The 24,147-nt window shown below is 44.1% G+C and overlaps 3 protein-coding genes and 1 long non-coding RNA gene across 6 annotated transcripts; 2 read left to right on the top strand and 2 right to left on the bottom strand.

The window, feature by feature from the left end:
* The first annotated feature begins 2,993 nt into the window (after positions 1-2,993).
* Positions 2,994-5,773, top strand: rd3 (retinal degeneration 3, GUCY2D regulator). Of its 2 annotated transcripts, none has more exons than XM_068342654.1 (3): positions 2,994-3,071; positions 3,938-4,238; positions 5,400-5,773. In XM_068342654.1, exons 2-3 carry the CDS (start codon positions 3,949-3,951, stop codon positions 5,770-5,772), a joined length of 663 nt encoding a protein of 220 aa, XP_068198755.1. In that variant the 5' UTR covers positions 2,994-3,071; positions 3,938-3,948; the 3' UTR covers position 5,773. The 2 variants fall into 2 exon arrangements, with proteins under 2 accessions (XP_068198755.1, XP_068198756.1); XM_068342655.1 differs by having other exon boundaries at positions 3,029-3,142.
* A 1,150-nt stretch (positions 5,774-6,923) lies between these two features.
* On the bottom strand, positions 6,924-8,976 carry si:ch211-22i13.2 (uncharacterized protein LOC553945 homolog). Its single transcript, XM_068342656.1, has 7 exons — positions 8,816-8,976; positions 8,406-8,478; positions 7,697-7,840; positions 7,554-7,615; positions 7,386-7,472; positions 7,157-7,246; positions 6,924-7,058 (listed from the first exon to the last, which is right to left on the bottom strand). The coding sequence occupies exons 1-7, from the start codon at positions 8,816-8,818 to the stop codon at positions 7,008-7,010; spliced, it is 510 nt and encodes a 169-aa protein (XP_068198757.1). The 5' UTR covers positions 8,819-8,976; the 3' UTR covers positions 6,924-7,007.
* A 469-nt stretch (positions 8,977-9,445) lies between these two features.
* rhag (Rh associated glycoprotein) lies at positions 9,446-14,883 on the bottom strand. The gene is made up of 10 exons (XM_068342090.1): positions 14,578-14,883; positions 12,485-12,668; positions 12,220-12,370; positions 11,994-12,141; positions 11,334-11,500; positions 11,123-11,260; positions 10,813-10,934; positions 10,627-10,700; positions 10,469-10,542; positions 9,446-10,362 (listed from the first exon to the last, which is right to left on the bottom strand). The coding sequence occupies exons 1-10, from the start codon at positions 14,756-14,758 to the stop codon at positions 10,288-10,290; spliced, it is 1,314 nt and encodes a 437-aa protein (XP_068198191.1). The 5' UTR covers positions 14,759-14,883; the 3' UTR covers positions 9,446-10,287.
* A 4,037-nt stretch (positions 14,884-18,920) lies between these two features.
* Positions 18,921-22,703, top strand: LOC137613760 (uncharacterized). 2 transcript variants are annotated; one of them, XR_011038982.1, is made up of 5 exons: positions 18,921-19,364; positions 19,921-19,998; positions 20,171-20,273; positions 22,046-22,158; positions 22,460-22,703. It is a non-coding gene; the product is annotated as an uncharacterized lncRNA (long non-coding RNA). The 2 variants fall into 2 exon arrangements; XR_011038981.1 differs by lacking the exons at positions 22,046-22,158; positions 22,460-22,703 and having other exon boundaries at positions 20,171-20,881.
* Positions 22,704-24,147: the final 1,444 nt, after the last annotated feature.

Raw genomic sequence — 24,147 nt, 5'->3', positions numbered from 1 at the left:
CATGGTGAGGTTTCAGTTCCACGCAGAAGCTAAAGATCATGTGTGTTACTTCATGAAGTCATTACATAAGACCCCCCTGAGGGGGGAGAAGGGGCAGGGAGGGGTGAGGTGGGGTGGGGTGAGGGGGTTGTTAGGGGCTGTAAACGGAGGGAGATAAGGAGGCAGGCTGGACGACCAACGTTAGAAGGAAAGCCTGGAGGTCAAAGGTCCTCCGATCACATGTTGGAACGCCTTAAATGATGGAATGTGTGTTGAGTTTGTGCAGAAAAGGAAGAGGAATACAAGAATTAAAAGTAAGAAAATATAAAACAATGAACAAAGAAGGGAAAAAATGATGTACATACAGTATATTTAATTAATACATGACAGCAAATGTGTCATAAAATAATTAAATTCTCAAAAAAATGTGAGACTAACTCAAAATTAAGACTTTAAAGTTATAGTTAAGACTTCATTTGCACATCGGAGAAAAAGTATAAATTTCAAAATGAGGAAAAAAATGCTTAAAATTCTAAAAACATGAAACATATCTGACAGTTGAATAAAAAAAAACATTTGTATTTAAAGAATTCTGAATCGCTTCTGCTTTTTAACCACAAACCCTGCTCAGAGACAAATCTGACTGACAGAATGAGACCAAATTCATTTTGTAACCATGGAAACAAAAAAAAACCCCCACAAACACCACAAGCACAGACAACATCGCCGTGACAACTAGTCCCCTGTTTGCCACAATGCACGGCAGAGTGAGCTCCCAGTGACGCCACATTCATCACAGACGTGCTTTTATTTTGACATCACCTGGAATCTGATTCCTGGCGTTTCGGGTTTCTGGTCCGTTCACACTGGGTCTGCCTGAATTCGGATCAGCCGTTGATTTGGTGCATCAGATTAGTGATTTACAACACGGAATGAACATGTTGAATCAAAACCCTTTCATGCATGAGATGGAACTCAAAATGCTGCAGGAGTTTACAGGCGTGACTCACGTAACATTATTTTATACTCTTTGTTCAAAATCCGTCGGCTCACATTCCAGTTGGGGGTTGTTCAGGGTCACAAGAAATTGTCCTATTTTATCTATTTGAACATTTTATCCCTATCAGAAATTTATTCTCAGTAGCTAAAAATTCTAATCTGCTACTTTTTGAAAAATCCAATAAGCTATAAAACCTTTACACCTTTTTACTGCATTAATATCTAAATAGCTTGTACACAAAAACATCTAGTAACAGGAAGACGCGTCAGAAGCGTTGAGTGATTTAGCATCATGCCAACATGAGCATCATATGACTGTTGCTCAGTGTGATGAGGGGTGCAGACGGGAACCAGTCAGACAACCAAACTAAGTTCTCAATCAGATGACTTTTTTTTTTTTTCCCCCCAAGACATGATTTTGTTGTTTCAACATGTCGTGAACCGCAACTCATTTCTCTCAACTCGTCACTGCAAATGGTTAACAGCTCACTCCTCTTTCAGTTATTCCCCCGTACCCCCCATGTCCATTGTTGTTATGGTAGCTTAGCCCGGTAGCCTGAGGAATTTGTTTATTTACACAGATTAATATTTGTTCATGGGGTGTGGAGGCAAGTTCTCAAAACAACAACCTTTCTACCCCCCCAAGGATTTTAAGAGACTGATCCATGGGGGATTATCTCAGCCAGAAAAACCAGCTGGAGCCTCTCAGCAGCAGAAGTAGTGAAAGGCTGACCTCTAGTGGTGAACATGAGTAATGACGCCATAATGGAAATATTTCAAAGGTAAAAGAAAAGAAAATTAAAAAAATTCTGCAGATATTTAGGATTTGATCGAGCAGATGTGTTTGTATTTGCATATCCCAATACACTGAATTTACAAGGGTTTGGTTTAATGTCCTGTAGTTGTTTCTAGTCAGTCTTAGGGAATGGTGCTTTAGTATTTTTTGAATAAATATTTATTTAGTATTTATTTCAGATGGAGATTAGAGATTGAAATTTAATAAATAACGATTTACGAACAATTTATCTCAGGAACAACCTTAAGGAACCAATTATGTTTGTAAGATGAGTATACTTGTATTCCTTCAGAAAACGCTGTTTAAAGTTGCCCCCCCCCTTCACAATCACACACACACACACACACACAAACACACACACACCAGCAGCATCAGTTCCTGGTGAGGTTAGAGAATCTCTTTAAAGGATTAGCAGTCATCTGTTCGGAGGGTTTACCTGTCCGTCTGTCACCTGCAGACACCCCCCCCCCCCCACAAACACACACACACACACACACACACACTTGGACTCATCAGGCGGTACGTGAACGCAACAAAATCCAACCGATTCAATCATAAAGGGTTTAACGGACTTGCTTTGGGACGCTGACCGTTGCGGGGGCGCGTTCCAACATCATTTGAATAACTTTATTTAAACACTCTGGATGGATCACCCCACTGGCTCTCTGTTTAAAGTTCCTGTAGGAGGAGGAGGAGGAGGAGGAGGAGGAGGAGGGTGGAGATGGCACGGGGGGGTTTAAGGTTACTGCGGCTCTAGAAGCAACACTGTGACACACACACACACACACACACACACACACACACACACACAACCTTGGTTTCCACCCACTCCACGGCTGCGCGTCATCAGCGTTTCCTCTCACAATTACCGGGTCTCCAGCCCACGTGTGAGTCACGCGCGTCCGGTCCGGTGAGTGTAATCTAGGCGAAGTTCATTCGCACCGGCTGACCCCCCACCACCCACCCCCCCATGATTTATCCCCCTCTCCTTCCATCAGGCGCGTCCTTTTTATCTTCCTCTTCATCGCTCTCCAGCTCCCATCCAGCTTATTGTGGACAAATAGGCTTAGACGCGCGCAGCCATGGCAACGGCCAATCGTGATCCAATGGCTCCCGTCGGAGAAGGAGCCCCCAACAAGTAAGGGCAGGCCGGGGAGGCTCCAGGGAGGGGGGGGGGGTGGAGGGAGGTGGAGATAACACCGAGGAACTGGAAGGAGAGAGAGAATCCATTCCTCCTGTTCATCCAGCGGTCAACTCTCCTCTGCGTCATTCTCGGAGCGGACTTTAATTCTTTCAGGTGATTTTTTTTTCTCTCCTCCAGAATAAAAGAAAAAACTTTAAAATAAAATAAAAAAGAATTAGAAAAAGGTAAGAAAAGGTTTCATTTCTTCAACCGATCGCACTCGGTTTGCGCATCGCAGGTCGGACCGGGTGAGCGCGACAGGTTGTTGTTGTTGTTTTGCGTCACGGCGGTTGGAACGCAAAGGATCTGCGGTTTTTACGCAAAAACAGCGGGGGGGATTTAGTATAAAGAAAGTTAGAATTTAAGAGAAAGTATTTTATTGTCCTTGTTTGGGCATAAATTAACGCCAGCGACTCCAAATGTTGTTTTTCTGACCCACATTTGTGATTTAAAGCTGGAACAATGAGAGAAGCGGACATGGAATGAATCAGCTGGGGTTTATTTACAATCCGACTGGAATCTGATGCTTTATTAATTATTAAATGTTATCGTTTGGTACTTTTTTATTGCCTGGCTTGACAGTGAATTGAATGTTATTAATAAACCAAACAAAACACCTTCGATTCTTCGTCTTTGTTTGCTCATATTTTTACAGATGAAACTGAATATTTCCCTCTTTGTATGTTTTCCAACCACATTAAAATTAATGCTGGTTGTCGGACCGACCGGTTCCGGATGCGCTCCGACTCCATCTTGAAGGTTTAGGGCTGCGTCTAATCTCGTTCTGTCGCCTCCTGATGAGGATCTGACCTCCAGGGAACAAAACGCGGTGCGTCGGTGTTGCGTAAAGCTTTAGTTTGGAGGCAGAACCCAACATTTTAGAGCCGAACAGACGAAAAACAATTAATCATCACATCAGTTATCTGACCTATGACCTTTAAAATTGCTTTTGGTCATAAATTTGATGAAATCTGCTGCAGGAGTCCGGATCATGGCCTCCTGGTTCACCTGGACCGAGCCGTACCACCGGAGCCCCCGGCGGGACCCGGCCGACGTGGTGACCGACACGCTGATGCTGGAGCTCGGCTGGCAGATGAAGGAAGCCGGGCGGCTGCAGCGGGAGCGGGAGAACGAGTACCGGCGCGTCACCACCGGGGTGGACTACAGCTGGCTGGCCAGCCCCCCCCGCTCGACCCACGGCATCAGCACCGGGGAGAGGCTCGGCCTGGAGGACCTCTGCTCCAAGGTGCCGCCGTCCTGCTGCGGGATGGTCATCCTCAAGTAAGGAGCCCCACGGGAAGGGGTGGGGGTGGGGTGATCAACACCAGCCCCCCCCCCCGTGTCTCGTTAAAGTCGGGTTGGTGTTGATTTGAGCAGGTGATAAAAGTCTTGAACGCAACCTGTTGGAGGGATTTAAATTGGCCTCATCTGGGGAGTTTCCATTTGTCCGATGGGCAGTGAAGTATACTTAACGCTTTCTGCTTTTTCTTTTTCTTTTTCCCGCTGCGGAAATTAGTCACTAACCAATTTTAAAAAGTTGAATGTTGAATGAAAGCTCAGAAAGCCGTAATTATCTCGAAGCTGGAACATTTTAAACGGATCTTTTGTTACGTGCTGTCAGAGAAATCAGAATAATTGGGTTTCAAGGATGTTTTAAAAATCCTCTTTAGTCAAGATGAGACTTCTGTGAGATCTTCATCTCTTAGTTTGACCCCACAGATTTAGAAAATGGACTTTTTTTTAACCTCCCATAAATTTTCTAACGGGATTAGACTAAATGTTAATTCCTGTCCAGATATAGAGGCCCAGTTTATTTATTAGAAATAATTATTAGATCATAATTTCTTGCTCAAATCCTAATCAGATCCCAAACTGGGAAAGTCACATGTTGCAGCAGCATTCAAGAACAAGTTGAAGATAAAAACTAAGAAGAATATAAATTGGGGATTGAATCGATTTAAGAGTAATAGACTTACATGAAATAAGAAGATATTCTCTAGTATAAACATTATATACAAGAAGTACGTACAGGGAAATATACATATAGAAGTGACTAATCATTATGAAATACTGTATACAGGTTTGAATGTCTAAAACATATCTACAACGCACACACACATACTTAGTTACATGGATTTTAGTGTCCTTAAGTAGAGAATGAATAAAATAATATAAACACACATATTTATTTCATTTATTTATATTATTTTATTCTCTTATTCTCTAATCCCTTTGCTCTTTGTTCTTTATTCTAAATTCTTTCTTATTCTGATTGTGCTTTAGCTGGAACAAAAAACATTAACCTCCTTGGGTATCATTAACATTGTGATTCCGATTGTGTTTTTAAGACAGTGTACGAATTGCATTGTGGGTAACGTAGGCACCAGAGTTTCAATAAAGAAAGTAAAGTGTCCAAACCTCTCATTGGTGTCTCCCTCTCAGGTTCCGGGAGGCGATGCAGGCCAACGAGCCGGAGGTGCAGGAGGTGTCGGGCCTGTTCCGCTCCGTCCTGCAGGAGGCGCTAGAGACACTGAAGGAGGAGCAGGAGGCCCAGCGTCTCGCCCGCCAGTGGAACAACAAGCGCGCCATGAGCGTCTCCCTCATGAACTTCAGGTCCCGCATCAAGATCAACCCATTCGGCAGCACCGTGGGCCTGACCTCCGCCTCGGCCGAGGAAGGGGCGGGGCTTAGCGACCTCAAGACCGTGTCCGAGGACGTGGAGAAAGGGGGGAGGGGGGGCGAGGACAGGTCCCAGAGAGTGTGGAGCATGCCCGACTTCAGATACAAAGGAGCCAACAGCAGTAAGGTGGTCTGACGTGGGGCGTTTGAGGAACATGGGACATTTCAGAGGGAAGATGAGGAGCTTCTGCTGCGGGGAGGAGGAAGAGGAGGGATCCTCCCCCCGAAATTAACAACTCAGTATGAAACCAATCAGCATTTGATCTTGTTTTGACCTCGCGTGAGATCATTGCTTCATACAGCGATGATCTGTAGACACGCTGAAGCGCTGAGGACTGTTTGCTGCCACCTGTTGGGAATACTCGAGTGTTTACAGGCTGTCTTGACTCCTTGGAGACGGTTGTGTTGTTTTTATGTTACACAAGACAAAACAGTCACAGGGTGAATGAAGCCTTACAGAGAGAATACCTGAATTAGGTCTATTGAAATAAATTCATTTCAGTCTAATAAAAACGATCTGTCAGTGTTCACGCTCCACTCAGCGCTCAGCCAAGGTCAGCACACTGACAGATGTTTTCTTTCCTGCTCTTAAAGAAAGATGGCTAGAGGGGAACATTTCCACACCTTTCCAGCAGTTTATTCTCATTTCTTTAACATTTGTCACGCAGCAGAAATCCAACAGAACACAACAGGTTTACTCCTGCACTCACACAAAAGCTGCAAACCGAATTGAAGGGGGTGGAGAGGTGTATTTTATATTTAGATTTCAAGGATTACTAATGCTGAAATGATTTTCAGGGCGTCAGCGACATTTACGCAGGTTTCACATATTTTTTAAAAACTTACTATACACTTAAAAAGTAAACAAAAAATACAAGCTAACCAAAAGGATTTGCTTCTCCAGAATGAGATGCATTAAGTTTGATCAACGACTCTGAGTGATGTCACTCAAGTGGTTTGACATGAATCTGTAAGGGTGATGTGATCCGAACCTCTGGGGGGAACAACATGACGCATGTCCACATGACCTCCAGATGAACAGACAGTAATTCAGTTGGATTCTGGGTAATTTGGAAGGGAGTGAAGGGGGCGGATTTCAGTTTCAAGTTTGTCAGTGAGGAAGTGATGAAGAACGCGGCTCGATGTCAACTCGAAACAGACGCAGCTGAAGGATCCGCCACCTGGGCGGGTCAAAGATGAAAATACCGCAAGTGGTCCAAAGCGCCGTCGCTCCGCCCGACCCGGTGCTCCCCCCGTGCGTCTGTTCAGTCGTTTTCAGGAAATAATTATTCCTTTTCCTGAAAATTCAGGTCGTTGTTTCCCGAGTCCGGCTGTCGTGTCCGAGCACCACCGCCGACGCCCACGGCGACATCACAGGGTAGAGTTCAGGAACTCTAGAAGTTCTGCTCGATTTTTATCCCGCTGTTACAGAATAAGCAGGTGTGAGGCGAGGTCCCCACGAACCATTACAACTATAAACACACACCTGTCAGCTACTTCCTTCAAAAAAAGGTGATTACCTGTTTGTCCGTCTTTGACTTCTTTACTTTCATCTTGATCTTCTTCCCTGATATCATGCTGTACTTGCCTTTTTTACGGTCCTTCAAGTACTGAAAGAAAATGTTCAAGCAGACTAAGTAAAAAAAGAGAAAAATTAAAAGTTGACTTGTCAAAATTTAAAGAAACCGCCCGTGATTACACAGACGAGAACATTAATTTCAGCCTGATGAGATTCTAAAGTCAGGTTACCTTGGAGATTTTTACTGGTCCTGAGTTTTCTTCTCCTTTCGCTTTCTTGTTCTTTTTACGTTTTTGTCGTTTCTCTTTCTTCCCTTTCTGAAAAATACAAGTTGAAAGTTTTTAGGTGACTATTAAAATACTTCTGTAAATTACAGAGAAAAACACAAGATTAAATACCTTTTTGTGTTGTTTCTCCTTTTTCCTTTTTTTGGACTGTTTTCTGGATTTACTGCGGGAGTCTAAAACCGCAGAAACAACACAGGATGAGCTTAAACAAAACAAAAAAATATATAAAAAGTATCTGAAATAAGTACACTTACCACTACTGCTAGAGCTGCATGCACTGCTGCTGGATGAACGCGATGAACCCGACGAAGAAGAGGACGAGGATGAAGATGATGATGAACTGGAAGAGGATGAGGAAGATCGACTACGGCTACGTTTCCGCTTTCTTTTTTCTCGTCCTGCATAAAAACAAGATGAAGCTTTCAGAAATAACCAAGTGTTCCTGTTTCGATAAATCCAACTAACGACTATGATGAACTATTATTACGATATTCTGCGCTGATGTCACTGTATTGTAACCTGTGCTAGCTTTTCTCCCTTCACTTCACAAGAAAAACGCAGCCAAAGTTGTGGGCTTTAACTTAGCTTGTTTTTTTTGTGGTAGCTCTGCTCACATTGGTGATCAATTTCACTCTGACATAACATTAAACATGCACAGAGACATTTTCTGGATCCACACAAGACAATTATGGTTTCTTTCTTTACACATTCCTCACCCTTCCACTGAAATCCATTATGTTTCTGCTATGCTTAACTGACACAAACAAAATCCATAAGGTTTTACAACAAAAGTGCTATAAATGTGCACATCCTGCAAAACGACATCCTGATAATCCTGATAAACCAAATCACCAAAACATCTAGCGTTTTGCTTTGGAGCTAATCCTGCTAACAGACAGAAAAACAAACCAACAAAAACATAAACAATGAGAGCTGCTTTGATCGATTTGAAAACGGCCGGACCTCTGCTGCTCGATCGCCTCCTCTCGTCAGTGCGGGAGCTGGAAGTGGACACTCTGGACTCCGCTTTGGTTGACTATGAACACAGAAATAATCAAAACAAATTAATTCATACAAGACTTCCTCCTGGATGTGACAGAAGAATGTTTCCCCCCCCCACATTTCCATCAGTTCTGCGTTCTGGGGAGGAGATGCTAGCTACTAGCTTTAAACGATAAAACATACAAGTGACGTTTAAAACAGCTTAATAAATATAACTTTTTAAAAAGATGTTTGGTTATGGAAATTACTCAAGATAACATGTCTGGAAACTGTTTTTCTCCCGTGCTCCTACGTTTACGAAGCTAATGCTAAACTAACCTATTAGCTATTAATTAGCAAACAATAGCAAGAAAAAAGACTTTATGACTTACCATGACGCAATAAGAATGACGTCAATATGTTCGATGTATAAATATCAGCACAGCCTCCGTCGAAGAGAATTTAATGTATTTTCTTACAAATTTCTTTCCGAAATTAGCATTAGCCGGCCTTACGAGGAGACATTTTGTATCCCATGATGCACCGCTGCTGCCTCCGCTCAAACAGTGGAGGGAAAATGATGATACGTCACACAGCGCCCTCTACTGCTGAACAAACACACTGGGACCTTCCACCAGGTGTTCCACCAATCAGGCAATGTTGTGGGCGGGACATCAGGAAAGCCTTTATTTCATTGGCTATTTTTTCAAAACAAAACTATAGACCTTGATTGTTTAATCTGATTATGATCCAGGTTAAATTTAATAATAAAAAATGAATTAAAGTTAGAGAAAAGCGACTAAGATATTTTTTAACGCTCTCTAGAGGCGAAATTGAAATTGAAATTGAGATGACCTCTCTAGTTACCAGAATTATTAAAGCTGTTGCCTCTGGTCTGGTTAGTTTGGCAGATATTTTAATTATCATTAAGTATGGGAACAATTCATATTTTTCTCAGTTTCATAGTTTTTGAAAAATATCATTAAAATTACAGCCACCACAAAAACACACTTAGGCGTCAATATTGTACAAAAACATATTTATTTACTATGACATTATTAGTATCATATACAAACATGAGCACATGCCCTCTGTATGAAAAATACAAAATGATGATGTGTTTCGGTGTTTGTCTGAAATCCTCTGACAAACCAAATTAGCATTGATTAACACTGTGTGTAGTCAGTTTGGTGTAACCCTGCAGGCCCGTGTTTTTTTGACCTGGCGGGGCCGTGACAAAACCAACATTGTCAACCCAGATAAAAGTTAAACTATATGTACATGTAGGGATACAATGACAGTGAAAAGAAAGCTGAACATAAAGCTCTGGTCGTGGAGCTGCTCACATCAGGCGACCTTCCCTGCCCATGTCGGAACCTGGCCGGACTCTGACTCCTTGTAAAAGGATTGGACTCCAGTGAAGTGACGTGAAGCAGTGAGTCAAAGCGGGTTGGACTCCCCATCTTTGACGTAAGTTCAGAAAAAGTACATATAGAAATATAAAAGAACGTAACAGAAAATACAGGGATATTAATATCTTCAAACATGCCTTAATGTTTTTAGTACTTTAGAAATTAAATGGAAGAAGAAGCTTAAGGGAGGAGTGAAGCTGTGATGTGACCCGCTGTGATTTGTTTGTGGCTCGTCATGACAGTTTTTATGTTTAAAAATAGTGCAGGTCACAGTTTGTTTTTTAATTCTTATATATGAGATTAAATCTATGCTAAAATTTTGAAGAATAAAATGTCTCACGGTTGCATTTTGAAATCCATTCACTGTGCTGCCTAATTACAAATCTAAATTTGCACTGTGATCATTTTTATTTCTACGAAGGAAATTGATGAACTGATCCTCATTCACATCTTCAAGCCTCTGCTTTGTTTTTGGAGTGATCGGCATGAGCCAAACTCTCCTCGTTCTCCTCCCCTTCATCAGGAACCTGCAGAATAAACAGCGCAAATCATTCTCTGGATGTGGACGACACACACACACACACACACACAAAAACAAACAGATAAAGTTTATGAGAAATGGGATTTCTTTACCTCCCAGTAAATCGAGTCGTCGTAGCACTTCTGGTCCGGAGGTTGTCCCCAGAACGGCAGCTTCATTATAAAACCTGAGAGAAGGTAATGAGTGGTGTGTTTGCCTTATCTTTCTGTTTCATGCTCAGAAATGGAGGAATGATTTTCCCTTCATCTACCTGTAAGAAATCCTCCAACCAAAGCAAACCCAATGGACGAGGCCAAGGCAGCAGCCTGCATGGCGGCGTTACCGCTGAGGAGGAGGAGGAAGGAAGTCAGGAGCGTCACAACTGAAGCTCGTATTTACACAGTTGTGTGTATTAAATATATGAGAAAGATTCCTGATCAGCAGAAACAATCCTTACCCTTCTTTTTTACCCAGAGCCACGGCCACGATGCCAGCCAGCCCGCCCAGGATTCCAGGCATGCCGTGCAGGTTGTGGACTCCACAGGTGTCCTGGATGCCCAGGTTGGACGCCAGGATGGGCTGCATGGAGGAGGAAGAAGCTCAGTTTAACAAACTGAAACACGCATTGTGATTCTTACAGTTTGCACATGTTTTTTCTTTTTAGTTTCTGTGGGGTTTTGGTGTCTTTCTGACACCAGGAGGCTGTTTTCACACCCGTTCCTCAAGCTGGAGGAATGAGTGTGAGATTTAACGACGTTCACACTCACGCTCAGGTACTTGAAGCCCAGGGTGGAGATGATTCCGGCCACCAATCCGATCAGCATCGCCCCGAAAGGCCCGATGCTCATGTCAGCGCAGGTTCCCACTGCGACGCCGCCGGCCAGGGTGGCGTTCTGGATGTGCACCTGTGGAAAGAAAGAGTTATTAGCTATAACGTTCTTATTATTATTCTAGATGTTCTAATGGAGGTTTCCTGACCATGTCCAGTTTGCCTTTATGCTCCACCAGGCTGGAGATGGCGTAGGCGGACAGCACACAGGCAGCCAGGGAGAGGTAGGTGTTGATGACGGCGGTGAGCTGGGTCAAGCCGGGTTCAGCGATGGCCGAGTTAAAACTGGGCCAGAACATCCACAGGAAGACGGTTCCTGTGGAAGAGAGTAAAAAACTTCATCAATTTAATTTCATTGTTTGTATTTATTAGTAAATAAGGCCAAACAGCTGAGGTCATGCTGCTGTGGTTCTATTATTATTTGTGTCCACTAGGGGGCAGAAGTTACACACATACAGGAAGCTGGAAATCAACCAATGAAGGAAAGTTACAACAAACAAAACATTAAAACTACTGATTTAAACATTAATAAATGACTTTAACGGTGGAGGATTTACCGCCACCTAGCTGTAAAGTTACAAACTGCAAACTTCAAGGTTGAAGGCCCCGTTCCCATGGAGGGGGGGTTCTGGATCTGGCTTGGAGCCTGAGTCTAGCTTAGAATGGGCTCCGGGAAAATAGGTGGCAGCAAAAAGTTCAACAAAATGTGTGTGTGTGTGTGTGTGTGTGTGTGTGTGTGTGTGTGTGTGTGTGTGTGTGTGTGTGTGTGTGTGTGTGTGTGTGTGTGTGTGTGTGTAACTGACTCTTACCAATCATAGCAAACAGATCGGAGTGGTAAACCGATCCTTCGTTCTCGTGTCCGTTTCTTAATCCTGGTCGGTAAAGAACCCGAGCCACGGCCAGACCGAAGTAGGCCCCGTAAGCGTGGATGACCATGGAGGCGCCCACATCATTCGCCTGTCGAATAAATGTAGAAACAGACGTTTAATTCATGTCTAAACATCCGCCTGAGAGCGAATGTTTGCTCGGACTCACTTCCAGGACTGTGGCCACCAGGTGCTCGTTGATGGAGAAGATGGTGATCTCCAGTATGGTCATGATGAGCAGCTGAACAGGACTGGTTTTACCCAGAACTGCCCCGAAGGAGATCAGGACTGTCGCCGTGCTGAAGTCGGCGTTGATTATTCTGCAAGATCGGGAAGAAAAAGAGGCGGAAAACTCAACGACAGCTACGAATCTGGAGATTCAGCTGCAGGAACGTCGACCAAACACTTCCTGGAAGTCTAAACGGCGGTCGTACTTGAAGATGTTGATTTTGATCTTGCCGTCGTCCAGGTGCCAGATGCCCTGCATGAGGAGCCCCCACTGCAGGCCGAAGGCCGCCAGGAGCAAGTTGACGCCCACGCTGCTGAAGCCGTACTTCTTCAGGAAGGTCATCAGGAACCCGAAGCCGATGAAGATCATGACGTGGACGTCCTGGAACACTGGAGGAGAGACAAGCGAGGTTGGATCTGAGCCGATTCCCCAAACAGGACTCAGCTTTGTTGGGAAACCTCAGCTAAAAGCGGACATGGAATTGAATTAAAAGTAATGCTTTTATCAGGGGGCGCCTTCAATTACAAAACCAGTCATTTATAGACTTCATAGTTCGTGGTGGAGAATGATTTATTGATCAGGTAATTCGGTGTTCAGATGGGGGAAAGTAATTGGATAATGCTGGGAAAACGATCCCATCATTCATGTGCATTTCACGCCGAGTTAAAAAGTCATGTGTTCTTGATGACTTCCAGGAGCGACGGGGGTTTACAATTTGTTTTGATCTTATCCTATAATCTGTGTTCGAGTTCCTACAGTGGGAAAAAACAAACAGGTAGAAATAAAACCTTTAGGTTAGATTTGAGCTGCAGTTTTCTGGATATTTTTCCCTGGACAGGACTACATTTCCCAGCTTGGACATCTCTATACGTGTTTTGTCTGTTGTGGCCCCTCCCCTACATGTTGCAGGAATCAGTTGTGTAGATTTTACTCGATAAAGGGAGAAGTTAAAAAACAAAGTGCCCCCCTTGATCTCACCCTAATGGGTTATTTCCTGGTTTACGCTCCATCCTTCCATGAAGTCACTTGTTTTTGTGAGATCCTTCTAATGAACTATTGGATGATAACAAAGCTGTTGTTTTAAGGTGAATGAAGAAACCCCCCCCCCTTTTTTTGGCGCCACGCCCCGCCCTTTAACCCTCTCCCGTTTGCAGCCGGGGGGAATCGCACCCCCTTCATTGGAGGTCAGGGTTTCCAGCGAACGGGAGCTCCAGGACAGGAAGAAGGCATCTGGCGCCACGCCCAGATCTTCAGACCACTTTGATCTGCCAGGATGGGGGCCCTCAGGAGCCACCGGGATGCCCAGGGCCAGGAAATCATATTATGGCTTTAATATCAAATAAAAAATTTGGAGTGTGACGCCTTGGACAGGATCTGTACGTCAGTCACATCACATTATTGTCTTTACTAAAACTGTTGTGCCCCCCCAAAAAACTTAAAACATTGTACAAACCAAAATAAGGATCTCTCCTTATTTTGGTTTGTATAATGTTTCCCTTCAGAATTCCCTTCAGAATATATTTTTAAATGTAAATTGTAGCATAAAATATGCTCAGCTGAGCATGGAGCTAATCTCTACTGGCCACACCTGCCACGCCCAGCAGACGTTCAAACAGTCATACAGTGGTTACCGACTGCAGATATGAAGAAAGCCTCTGTTCAGACTGTTTTAAAAACATATAAAAAATATTTTTCAAAATAATATATATATAAATATATATAAAAATATTTTTAAAAACACTTTTAAAGGCTGATTAGAAATAAAACTTCTTCCGTTCAGCAGCTTCACACACAGGAGCTCCAGATAAGACACGTTTTAAACCTCTAATATTTCTATGCTTAAGGCATTCATTTCACTACACTCTTCCCTGCAGGATCCTGTCACCCCCACCCCCCTGCCTCCACCCCCATTCCTGCATGAAGACGGCGGCGGACGCGACCCCATGACTCCTGTTTATTGCATTCAGCAGACCTGCCATGGACACAACATCCCATTTTTTCTATTTCTGTGTACAAGTAATTGGAAATTTATGACCATGAAGGAATTAAAGTAAAAAATTTTACCCTTTTTTCAGCCTCAAAACTTAAAAATTCAAATTTTAGGAAGCAACAGATTGGAATTTTAGAATATTGACTTATTAAAACTTCACATTTGCCTTATTCTACCCAGCAGAACCAGGATCTATCCTCCGGTTTGCTTCGATTCGTGTTAGAATTTAAAAAAAACCAGTCCATCATTTTCAAACAGCTATGGCATCCAGGGGCCCGTGGGGGGAGGGGGCCCTCAGGTGGACTTACTGGGGTAGAGATCCATGGGCTGCTGCTCATCGTGAGAGGAGTTGGAGTGCGCGTCGTCGTGCCCGTGATGCTTCCCATCGTCGTAGACCACAAACACGGCGAACAGGATGATGGTGATAATCTCCAGAGTCAAGGCCACGATGGGGAACTTCATCCTCATGTTGGTGGCGTAGGCGGGCATCCTGGGGGGCCAAAACTGGTTATCTCTGACACGCTGACACACACACACACACACGCACACACACGCTCTGGCCCGACCCTATCTGTCGTTTTTTAAGAAGTCGTTGCTGTGTGAAGGGAGGGAGGAAAGCGATGGCGGGTTTTAAGCTGCTGCAAGTTTGGTGGTGACCAATGATGAGGCAGAAGAGCGAAGCTCTGGAGGTGAACACCCCCACCCCTCCATCCTCCTGGTTGGTTCAAGGGGATGGGTTTCCTTTCTGGATGTCGGCAAGGACAAAAAAAAAAAAAAAAGGAAAAACAAATGTAATGACATCCAAACGTAGGGGGGGGGGGCGACTTAACGACTGCTCCTTCCCTCTCATTCTTCACTGTCAGGCCAGTTTATTGACTTAAATGGTCAAATTCTTTCATGTCATGCATTAATAGAAAAAAAAACTGCACATTTAAAGGAAGTGTCTGAACAGACGGTTTATAATACAGCAGCTTTTATTCTGGTAGGAGTTACTATTTTATCCACTTCCTCTTTATGCAGATGATATTAGAGTTACGTTGATTTTATTTTTCATATTTTATGTTGCTTTAACAATACATTCAGTCAAAGTAAACTTTCTCCTGCTGAATTTGACTCGTGACTAAAACAGTCTTGTCAACACAGACGGTTTCAAACCGAGAACCTTCCTGTTGTTTGTTGTTTACTTGTTTACTATTCATGCTTTAAGGGCAAACACCGATTTCTGTAAATCCGCTCTGCACAAGCAGATGTTAGGCTTTATGAATATATTAATTAAATTCACTGAAATTGGACTTGACAATTATTAAAAATTGGACAAGAAATTAAGAAAACATCTGCATGGTGGTGGTGGTGGCGGCTGATGAATCCGCTGAGACTACTGGAATAATGAAACAGGTAATTCTCCAAGTATAGGGAGTCATGGGGGGGGGGTGGGGTTTGACAGAATCATGTGATAATAAGCCAATGGCGCAATAGCGGTGCTTTGCTATTGGGTCAATCCGATCAGCTGATTTTTCAGGAAAATGAAGACTGACTCTGCGTGAGAAGCGGGAATGTTTTAGAAATAAACCGAAGCTTCAAACCGCAAAGAAATCGTTTCCCTGCCAGAGTTTCGTATAAATACGGATCGATTTTAACGCCCGAGGGTTTCACCGCCGTACGGACGAGTCGTTTCTGCTTCCCTCTGGCCTCTTTGGCGCTTGCTGGACTTATCGCATTACCAGAACCCGACCCCGACCCACCGGCGACCCCGCCGGACAGACAAGCATACGTGACACCGATCGCATTCCTTTACAGTTCCTTCACCATCATCTGTCACACGCCACCCATTCCTGTGTTTCCTTTCCCAACTGGAAACCCTCCAAGCCGTCTCTTCTGATTGGCCCAGGAGGTTCTGATCCGGTTCGAGGCCCCCACGGAGAGCGCGGTGACAATCGGAGGCCTCTCGTTTTAATTGCATCCAGAGGAGGCCAGGTTGTCCTTCATTACGAGCCAAGAGCTTCACGAGTGGTTAATCACTGCCTGCAACAAACCCTTGTTTTTGTTGGAACCCAGCGCGATCAGGGTTTTCCCAGAACCTTTTTTGGGAAATTACTTCCAAATGTTGACAGATATCAAAAGCGTGGAGCACGACTAAATCTCACCCACTCATTATTCACTCCGGTAGTCTTTGGCGGACAAGCGTAGGTCGGTTTTTAAAACTGGTGAACCGTCTCTTAAGTGAACAGCTCGACTTTTCTAATTGTTTCCCAGTCTATTAAACTCTTTGCACTGTTTTCAAATTCCTCCGTGTGTATTTACTTTGGACCCCCTACACAACTGACATTTAAAAAATGTCAAAACAGCGTCAGGAATTCCTCCGTTACACAAAAACAAAAGTCATTCTGAGTGGAAACAGTCCACTTCCGCCTTTATAAATTAATGGAACCAACCAGAACCCATCTGTTCAAGGTCGGTCCTGGTCGGCGTGGCAACCAGAGCAGGGGCAGCGGTGGCTTTGGTGGTCAGAGCGGTGGTCCACCTATCAGAAGGTCACTGGGCGGATCCTGGAGCTTTGAGGTAATCTATTGGTACCAGATCAAAAAAATCTGAACGGCTGATTCGGCGTCGGAATGTGTTCGCTCAGAAACACCCCCCTGCCCCCAGTTGTGCTTTGTCTGCCTGTCAATGACGACGACATACAGGAATACTCCCTCGGCACCCCCGCAAGACTTCTCACGGGACGGCGTCGGACTCCCCCCTTCCATAAAACACAGAGACTGTCTGAGAAAACTCCCCGTGACCTCAACAGAAAACCAGCAAGAGCAAAGAACTGGTCGATTGTTCCAGACGGACACTTGTAGGTGTTAGCTCAAACAAATAACTTTATTGTCACGCAATGTGAATGTTTATTTTATTAGTCTCAGAATTAGAATTTTTTGACATTAACGCACCAAAAAAACCAGCAAAAAAAAACAACAGAAAAATCCTTCAACCCCTCCAATCAGGTCTCATCTAGTCTTCCCGTGAAGTCCACATTCCAGGAAAACCATTAAGAGATTTATCTCTGCTCGCTCACAACCCCACCGTAAAGCTCTGATTTGTGGAAAATAAACAAGCCATCAGGCCTAAACGCGCCCCTCCCTTTGTCGCCGGATCTCCACACGGCGTCATGCACGAATCCGTCGCCGTTAGTCCTCCCGATTGAACCCAATTCCATCCATCGGGAGTCTTTTTTGTAATGTCGGCAAGAACGAAGGCGTTTTCGGGGCATTTCTAGACCGGCCAATCACGGGTCAAGGTCAGACGCAGGTTTGGAGACTCATAAATACTTTCATCATCCCAACATCTCCCACTCGGGACACTCCTCCGTTTGGTTTGTTCTGCTCTTTCTCACTTAAAGGTCGACTCAATAAGTTCTTTTTTTTTTGAAGGGCCCCAAAGTGTTTACCCCTTATCACTTGAGATGAAGAGCTGGGGGGGGAGGGGGCATCCTCCTGAGGGTTCCTCCTCCTGTTTGCACACATGAACCCACGCTGGGTCCTCTGTGTTTCCACATTCCTCGGCTCGGGCGATCCATCCACATGGCGACGCTGACGTGTCTGATTGGAAGCAGAGGCCTTCGGATGCTGCAGACCTAAACGAGGTGCTTTCTGCTCATCCGTCAGCGCTGCACCTCGCTTCTGTTGGGTAGGGCTGAACTTACGTCACATCACAAACATGTATGTGCATGATCCGCCAGGCTGCCCCGATAAGTAAATGGAGGAGAGTTCCTCAGGGGGAGGAACTTTTGCAACCTCGGGGGGGGGGGATCTTTTTGAGGTGTGTGGTCAGACGGTTCCTGTAGAGATCAGAAGGCCAGAAGGTTGAAGTCAGCAGGTTTCCATGTTTGAATAAGATTAACCTGAAATCTGAGAGAAACATCTGGTTGGGGAAGTTAGCTAAATGTTAGCAATATGAGAGCTAAACTAGCATTACTTCCAGCATCCTATATTATATTGCTAAATACGCTTTTTTTAAAAACCCCATTTTTTATGCATGAATTTAAATTTTAAATATCTATTTAATCAGCTCATTTAAAACTCTTTATTCTAATGCACATTTATATTTATTCTTACTTTGGTTGTTGTTTACGTCCTCCCATATGACTCAACTTTGACTCGACCTGACTTAGCGAACGTCATTACGATCACCTCAGGGGGTTTGATGGCAACCCGTGCTTCCAATCGGTGAAGACACGTGTAGACATGTTTGTCACAGGGCCGAGTCACGTGACGGAGTGGAGGTCATGTGACCGAACAGGACATCGCATGGAAAACGAACATTCTGACCTGTCAACTCTCTCCAGGATCAGGAAGACACTCGGAAACACAATCACCGCTTCAGAACTTCTGTCGTCTTTGGACCTGCAGATGTTTTAAATACTCGAAGATTGGTTTTTATTTTTTATATTTTAGGAGAAAAGATCTTCATATTTCAGACATAAGTGGATGAATAAACTATTTGCAGTACAAACAGCATCCCTGTGGTTTTAGATTTATTATAGAAATTCTCAAATGAGTGAGAAAATCCAGAATTAGCTGAAAACTAATGAGCGCAATACCGAAAGAGAATTTAAAAAATGATGCCAAAGGTCATCCAAAATATACCACCAATCAGTATCCTTGTCTTCTACATCTTAATGCCCCCCACCCCTGTATAGTAGCGCAGCAGGACCCCCTTCCTTTTTCCACTCAGGCTGCGTTCGGACCATGCGTCCTGGAACGGACCCCTTCCCTCGTTTCCTGCGGTAAAGGGGGGGGTGTGGAACAGTTGCACACCCTGATAAGAGAAGCCTACGCGGACGGGCAATCAGCGTGTTAGATGGTTGTAATCAAGAACAATCAGTGGTCATCATGTTTACACCGCCGTGGCTCCTTATTATTCAAAGGGTGGCGACGTGGGGTCCTCAAAGCTCCACGTGACGTCAGAGCGCGCGGAGGGATAGTTCCCAGGTGAACGCGCGGAATGTGAGAAGGTCCACATGAGAGAAATACCATCCTGGGGGGTGCATCTCCATAACATCAGCATTCCATCATCATCCTCTTCCTCCAACATGCGTGCGCCTTGACGCTCGGTGCGTAATCGCAGATTCTGACAGGGAAGTGGGGGGGGGGGCGTCGTTTGAAGAAACTGAATGGCCAACAGGTGCGCAGGGGGATTTAGCGGCAACTTTATCGCGTTGCCGTGCGCAATAGACAGCAATCATCCACTGGTGCGGACGGAGGAGCGTGAGATCCGAAACCACATGCGTAAAAACGCGATACTGACAAATTGCACTGATGCGTTTTTCCGTGACAGCGTGAAGGTACCGGGCAGTAAATGACCCCTTTTGAGGAATGTGCGTTTATTATCGGGGGGGTGCACTTGTGGAAAAATACACTTCAAGATACTGAACTCATGTTACAGTAGAAATTACATAACACTCTGCTGCCATTGGCTGGTTTCCTCTACTATCCTAATTATGACATAATTTCATTGCATTCCAACATGTTCAGATGTTTCCAGCTACGGCATGTGCTCTGTTTTGGGGGTGGAGGGTGGGGGTTAGTTTGGTTACTTTACAGTGTCCTGGGACTTTTCTTTTTTTTTATTTGCTCAAAACGAAGATAAGTCTTTGCTTTACTTTCTAGTTTCCTCAATTACGCAGATAAACACAGCGCGCTGCGGCCCCAGGCTGCTGCGAATGGTGAAAGTGTGTGACCGCAAAGGTGAAAATCATATTTATCTCGTTAGATAAATAGACCGTTTCTATTTTATGTGCAGATATGAGTGAGTGGAATGAGTCCAGATGTATTAAAGGTGAAGTAATATTTGTTTTGTCTTTGTTTAAACTGACATTTTTACTTCCACCCACCCTGCATTCCTGTTTTTCCACGAAAGCTCCTGATGGTCGACGCGGCAGCTTCCTCTGCAGCTCATCATGATGCCTTTTTAAACGTAAAGCCTCCCTGAGATGGGCTTCGACACACCCTTTCCTCATGTGGTAATTAACCCCCCCCACCACCACCACCACCACCACCATCAGCACCACCTCCTCCTCCTATCTCCACATCTAAGTTAACAAAAATGATCTGGCACCGACCCAGGGCTTCTCACTGCAGCTGGAAAATGAACGGGGTGGGATAAGAAGCAACCTTATAAAAAAAAAACATCCTGACTCGAGTGTGTGTGTGTGTTTTTGTGTGTGTGTGTGTGTGTGTGTGTGTGTGTGTGTGTGTGTGTGTGTGTGTGTGTGTGTGTGTGTGTGTGTGTGAGTGTGTGTGTGTGTGTATGAAGGACGAGGAGGCCGGCGGGTAACGCGGTGAAGAAGAGGAAGGAAAGGAAGGGAAAATGACTTGTCACGCGAACAACGAGGCGCACAACGCAAGAGAAAGGTTCGAGGTTAATATCAGGATTTCTAATGTTAAATCTGACACATTTCATTCGGCAAACCTCGAGATTAAACTTTTAAACTTCCATTAAACTGAACTCATCGCTCTGACTGTAACGCGTAATTACGCAAAGGGCCCCTTTTGGATTGCGCAGCGCGGATGACGCGCCCCTTCATATCATACATCATTTTTATTCCGAATGGAGGTTTGAACATATGTGTTTATCCCGGCCAAACATACAGAACAATAGAAAACATAATCAGATGAAGAACAGAGACAGATTTACTCATTGGAATCTGACATCATCCAAAAGAAAACCCAGCTGCTGGAGCCATAAAAGTAAAATAAAAGATTAGAATCCACGTAATCTACTTCTAGTTTCCGGTTGCATATATCCTCTGGAGGACCATGAGATTTGACTTTGCATTAATGAACTGAATTTACATTTCCTCCTCATGAAGTGAGGATATTTTTGATGCGGATCTTGGCCTGGTTGAAGTTTCAAAACTTGCAATCCTGATCCGGATTGAACAAGTTGTGTGAAATCACCCAAATACCAAAAAGTTCTGGGAGTAAAAGAGAGTAAAACACTAGTTTGAGACTAACCAGTACTCCCTAAGAGATAGCGTGACCCAAACCAGCAACTATCTCCTGCCTCCCAGTCGACCCGTCTCACTCGAAGCTGACCTTTTGAACTTAGCTTATCTCGGGCTACATGCTACATCAAGAATTCATGGGCTGCTGTTGACATAATGAGCCGTCAGTGATGGAGCCCTCCAGGTTATGATTGTGTTCTAACATCTGTCTAATAGTTCACAGACTCAAACAGGAATGTTTCCCCCTGTTTTCTGAGCAGATGTCCAGCAAACGTCTCGGATTACTGAGGCGCAGAGATGAGAAAGAAAAAGACGCCCCAGTTTTATTTATTAAGCTTTTAGAATGAATTACGTGTTGAAAGATGTACATTAAATGGACTGCAAGCTATAATATATAATTAATTAAATGTAATATCAAACATCCATTCATTTTCTTGAAGAAGAGACGACAGTAATCGTCTTGTCTTCAGCTGCTTTGGACGAGAGGTGGGGTACACCCCAGACGCGTCGCCAATTTAAAAGAGTAATAAAAGAAAAATCACAAAACAAAACCAGAAATCTAAAATCAAATCAATAAAAGCACAGAAATGAGAATAAAAAAGCTTTAGTTTGAGCGTCAACAGTTGGTTTTTCCGTTAAACCAGCAGTGACCTGATCCATTAGCTGCTGATGTATTTATTTATCTTTTACTTCTAGTCGTGTGTGAATGTTTTTCCATACATTGTGTTTTGGGATATCTTTTCCTGTCCTGCAGCCTCTGGACGTCCCTCATTGTTTGTTTAATATAGATTTGCCGGAGAACCATTTAGCTGTCAAACGGGCAGCGGCTCTGGAGAAAGAACAACACCAGGCCTGCTGCTCAGACTGGTTGAACTGGTGACGCCAGGGACAACATAGGAAGGTATATATTGATCTATAGAAGCTGCGACCGCAAAGAGATTAGAAATCAAGCATCGATGAAACGATCCGTCAGCGCCGGAGCAGATCTGTGGGCTTTTATTTATTTATTTTTGCTTTGAGGGGTGGGTTCCACGTGTTCCTGTGTTTTCTGCTGAAAGCCTAAGCGGCTATCTCAGGGGTCTGTTAGCAGCATTTGTTGTCTTGCATCTCGATGCAATCAATGAAAGGAAGGAAGCTGCACAACCACAACCCAGAGCTGTGATTAGAAGGGAGGTCTGGGTGTTTGTCCTGCGTTTCCACAGGTGACGCTTCGGCGTGGCGTCGAGGAGCTACGACCCGAACCTCACCACCGAGCGGGACGGTGTGTGTGCAATCCTGACCTCAAAGTCGTTCCAAGAGGTAATAATGCTCAGTTTGCTCCTCTCTGAGATGTTCAGATTCAAATAGAGGGAGCCGTTTTTTGCTACCCCCCCCCCCCAGCATCCTGTTTCTAAACCCAAAGGGACGGCGTTGTGAGGCGATAACAGACTAAATGACCTGTCTTCAGACTGATGGAGCTGATCTCCCAGCGTCTCCCTGACCATCAGGATGGATTTCCCTCAAGTTTTCCTTCTTTATTCCCACTTTTCTGTTTTATTTTTGATCATTTACACACAGGAATTCACATTCTATCACATTTAAACTCTTGACTTCACAAGTTCAGATCCGCTCAGTATTGACTACACCAAACTCAACAGGTCAATCTACAGTATTTTCTGCACTATAAAGCGCAATGGATTATAAATCACATCTTCAATGAATAGCCTGTATCCAAAGAAATAGAATATTTTAAAAAATAATTACAATAATAAAAATAATAAGAATAAAAATGCATATATAGGTCGCACTGGATTATAAATTGCAGTGGATTATTAGTTACATCTTCAATGAATGGTCAATATCCAAAGAAATAAAATTAAAAACTAATAACAATAAAAATAATAATAATAAAAATTCATGTATGGTGCATTGGATTATAAGGCACACTGGATTATAAATCACATCTTCAATGAATGGTCTGTATCCAAAGAAATAAAAATTTTAAAAAAAATTGTAATAATAAAAGCAATAATAATAATAATTCATATATAAGGCACACTGGATTATAAGACACGCTGTCGGTCTTTGAGGAGATTAAAGGCTTTTCGGTGCGCCTTATAGGGCGGGAAATACTGTACACCTTTAACGACGCAGGATATGTACGTATAGTAATCGTCTTCCCCATTCTGCACAATCTACTCTGCGGGGAGATAAACTGACGCCACGCTCGTAAACATTTCGGGCCCTGAGGCTGGCCGTTGATGCTCGCTGGCGGGAGCCGATAAGCCCCCACAGGATGGCCCAGCGGAGCTTATCAAGTCCAGCCAAAAGCTGACGACCTCTGCTATCGCCGGGCCCACTGACAGAGGAAGAAGTTCATCGCCTTATCTCAACTCTGCCCTATGGAAGTCAGGACGCCCCCACCTGGGCCTTTCTGTTCACTAGTGAGGCTCTCTTGGCAAACGGACAGGCCTGCCCAAATTCAACCACCGGTGTTTATTTTCAAAGAAAAGGAGTTTGTTATCACGCAACAGGAGCTAATTTCCACACAATAGCCGTGCGTGTGATAGGGCAGCCATAGGAAGTGTAACGTCCAAGTGGGAGACGATTATTTAAGAGCCCAAGTGAAAACAGCCTCTCGCTGTAAAAGTGCAAGGTGAAGAGATTAGCAGAATAAAATCAGCACATCCAGGCTGGAGGGCCTCCAACCAGCTGAGCCTGCAGACTGGAACCTCACCCCCAAGGGGGAGGTTTGTGGGTGAGGGGGTCGATCTATTTTTTTTATTATAGGGTTGGAATAAGAAGTCTCAGCCTGACATGACGACAGACTTCCTGCTGGTCACATACGTTTAATTTCTCACAGACGTGATGAATGTCCCAGACAGGCAATTCTAGTTATTTGAAGCTTTAT

Source organism: Antennarius striatus, chromosome 19 (genome assembly GCF_040054535.1).
Source record: "Antennarius striatus isolate MH-2024 chromosome 19, ASM4005453v1, whole genome shotgun sequence".
NCBI lineage: Eukaryota > Metazoa > Chordata > Actinopteri > Lophiiformes > Antennariidae > Antennarius > Antennarius striatus.
The sequence above is the reverse complement of the archived record's forward strand: the minus strand, read 5'-3'. Positions and strand labels throughout refer to the sequence as shown.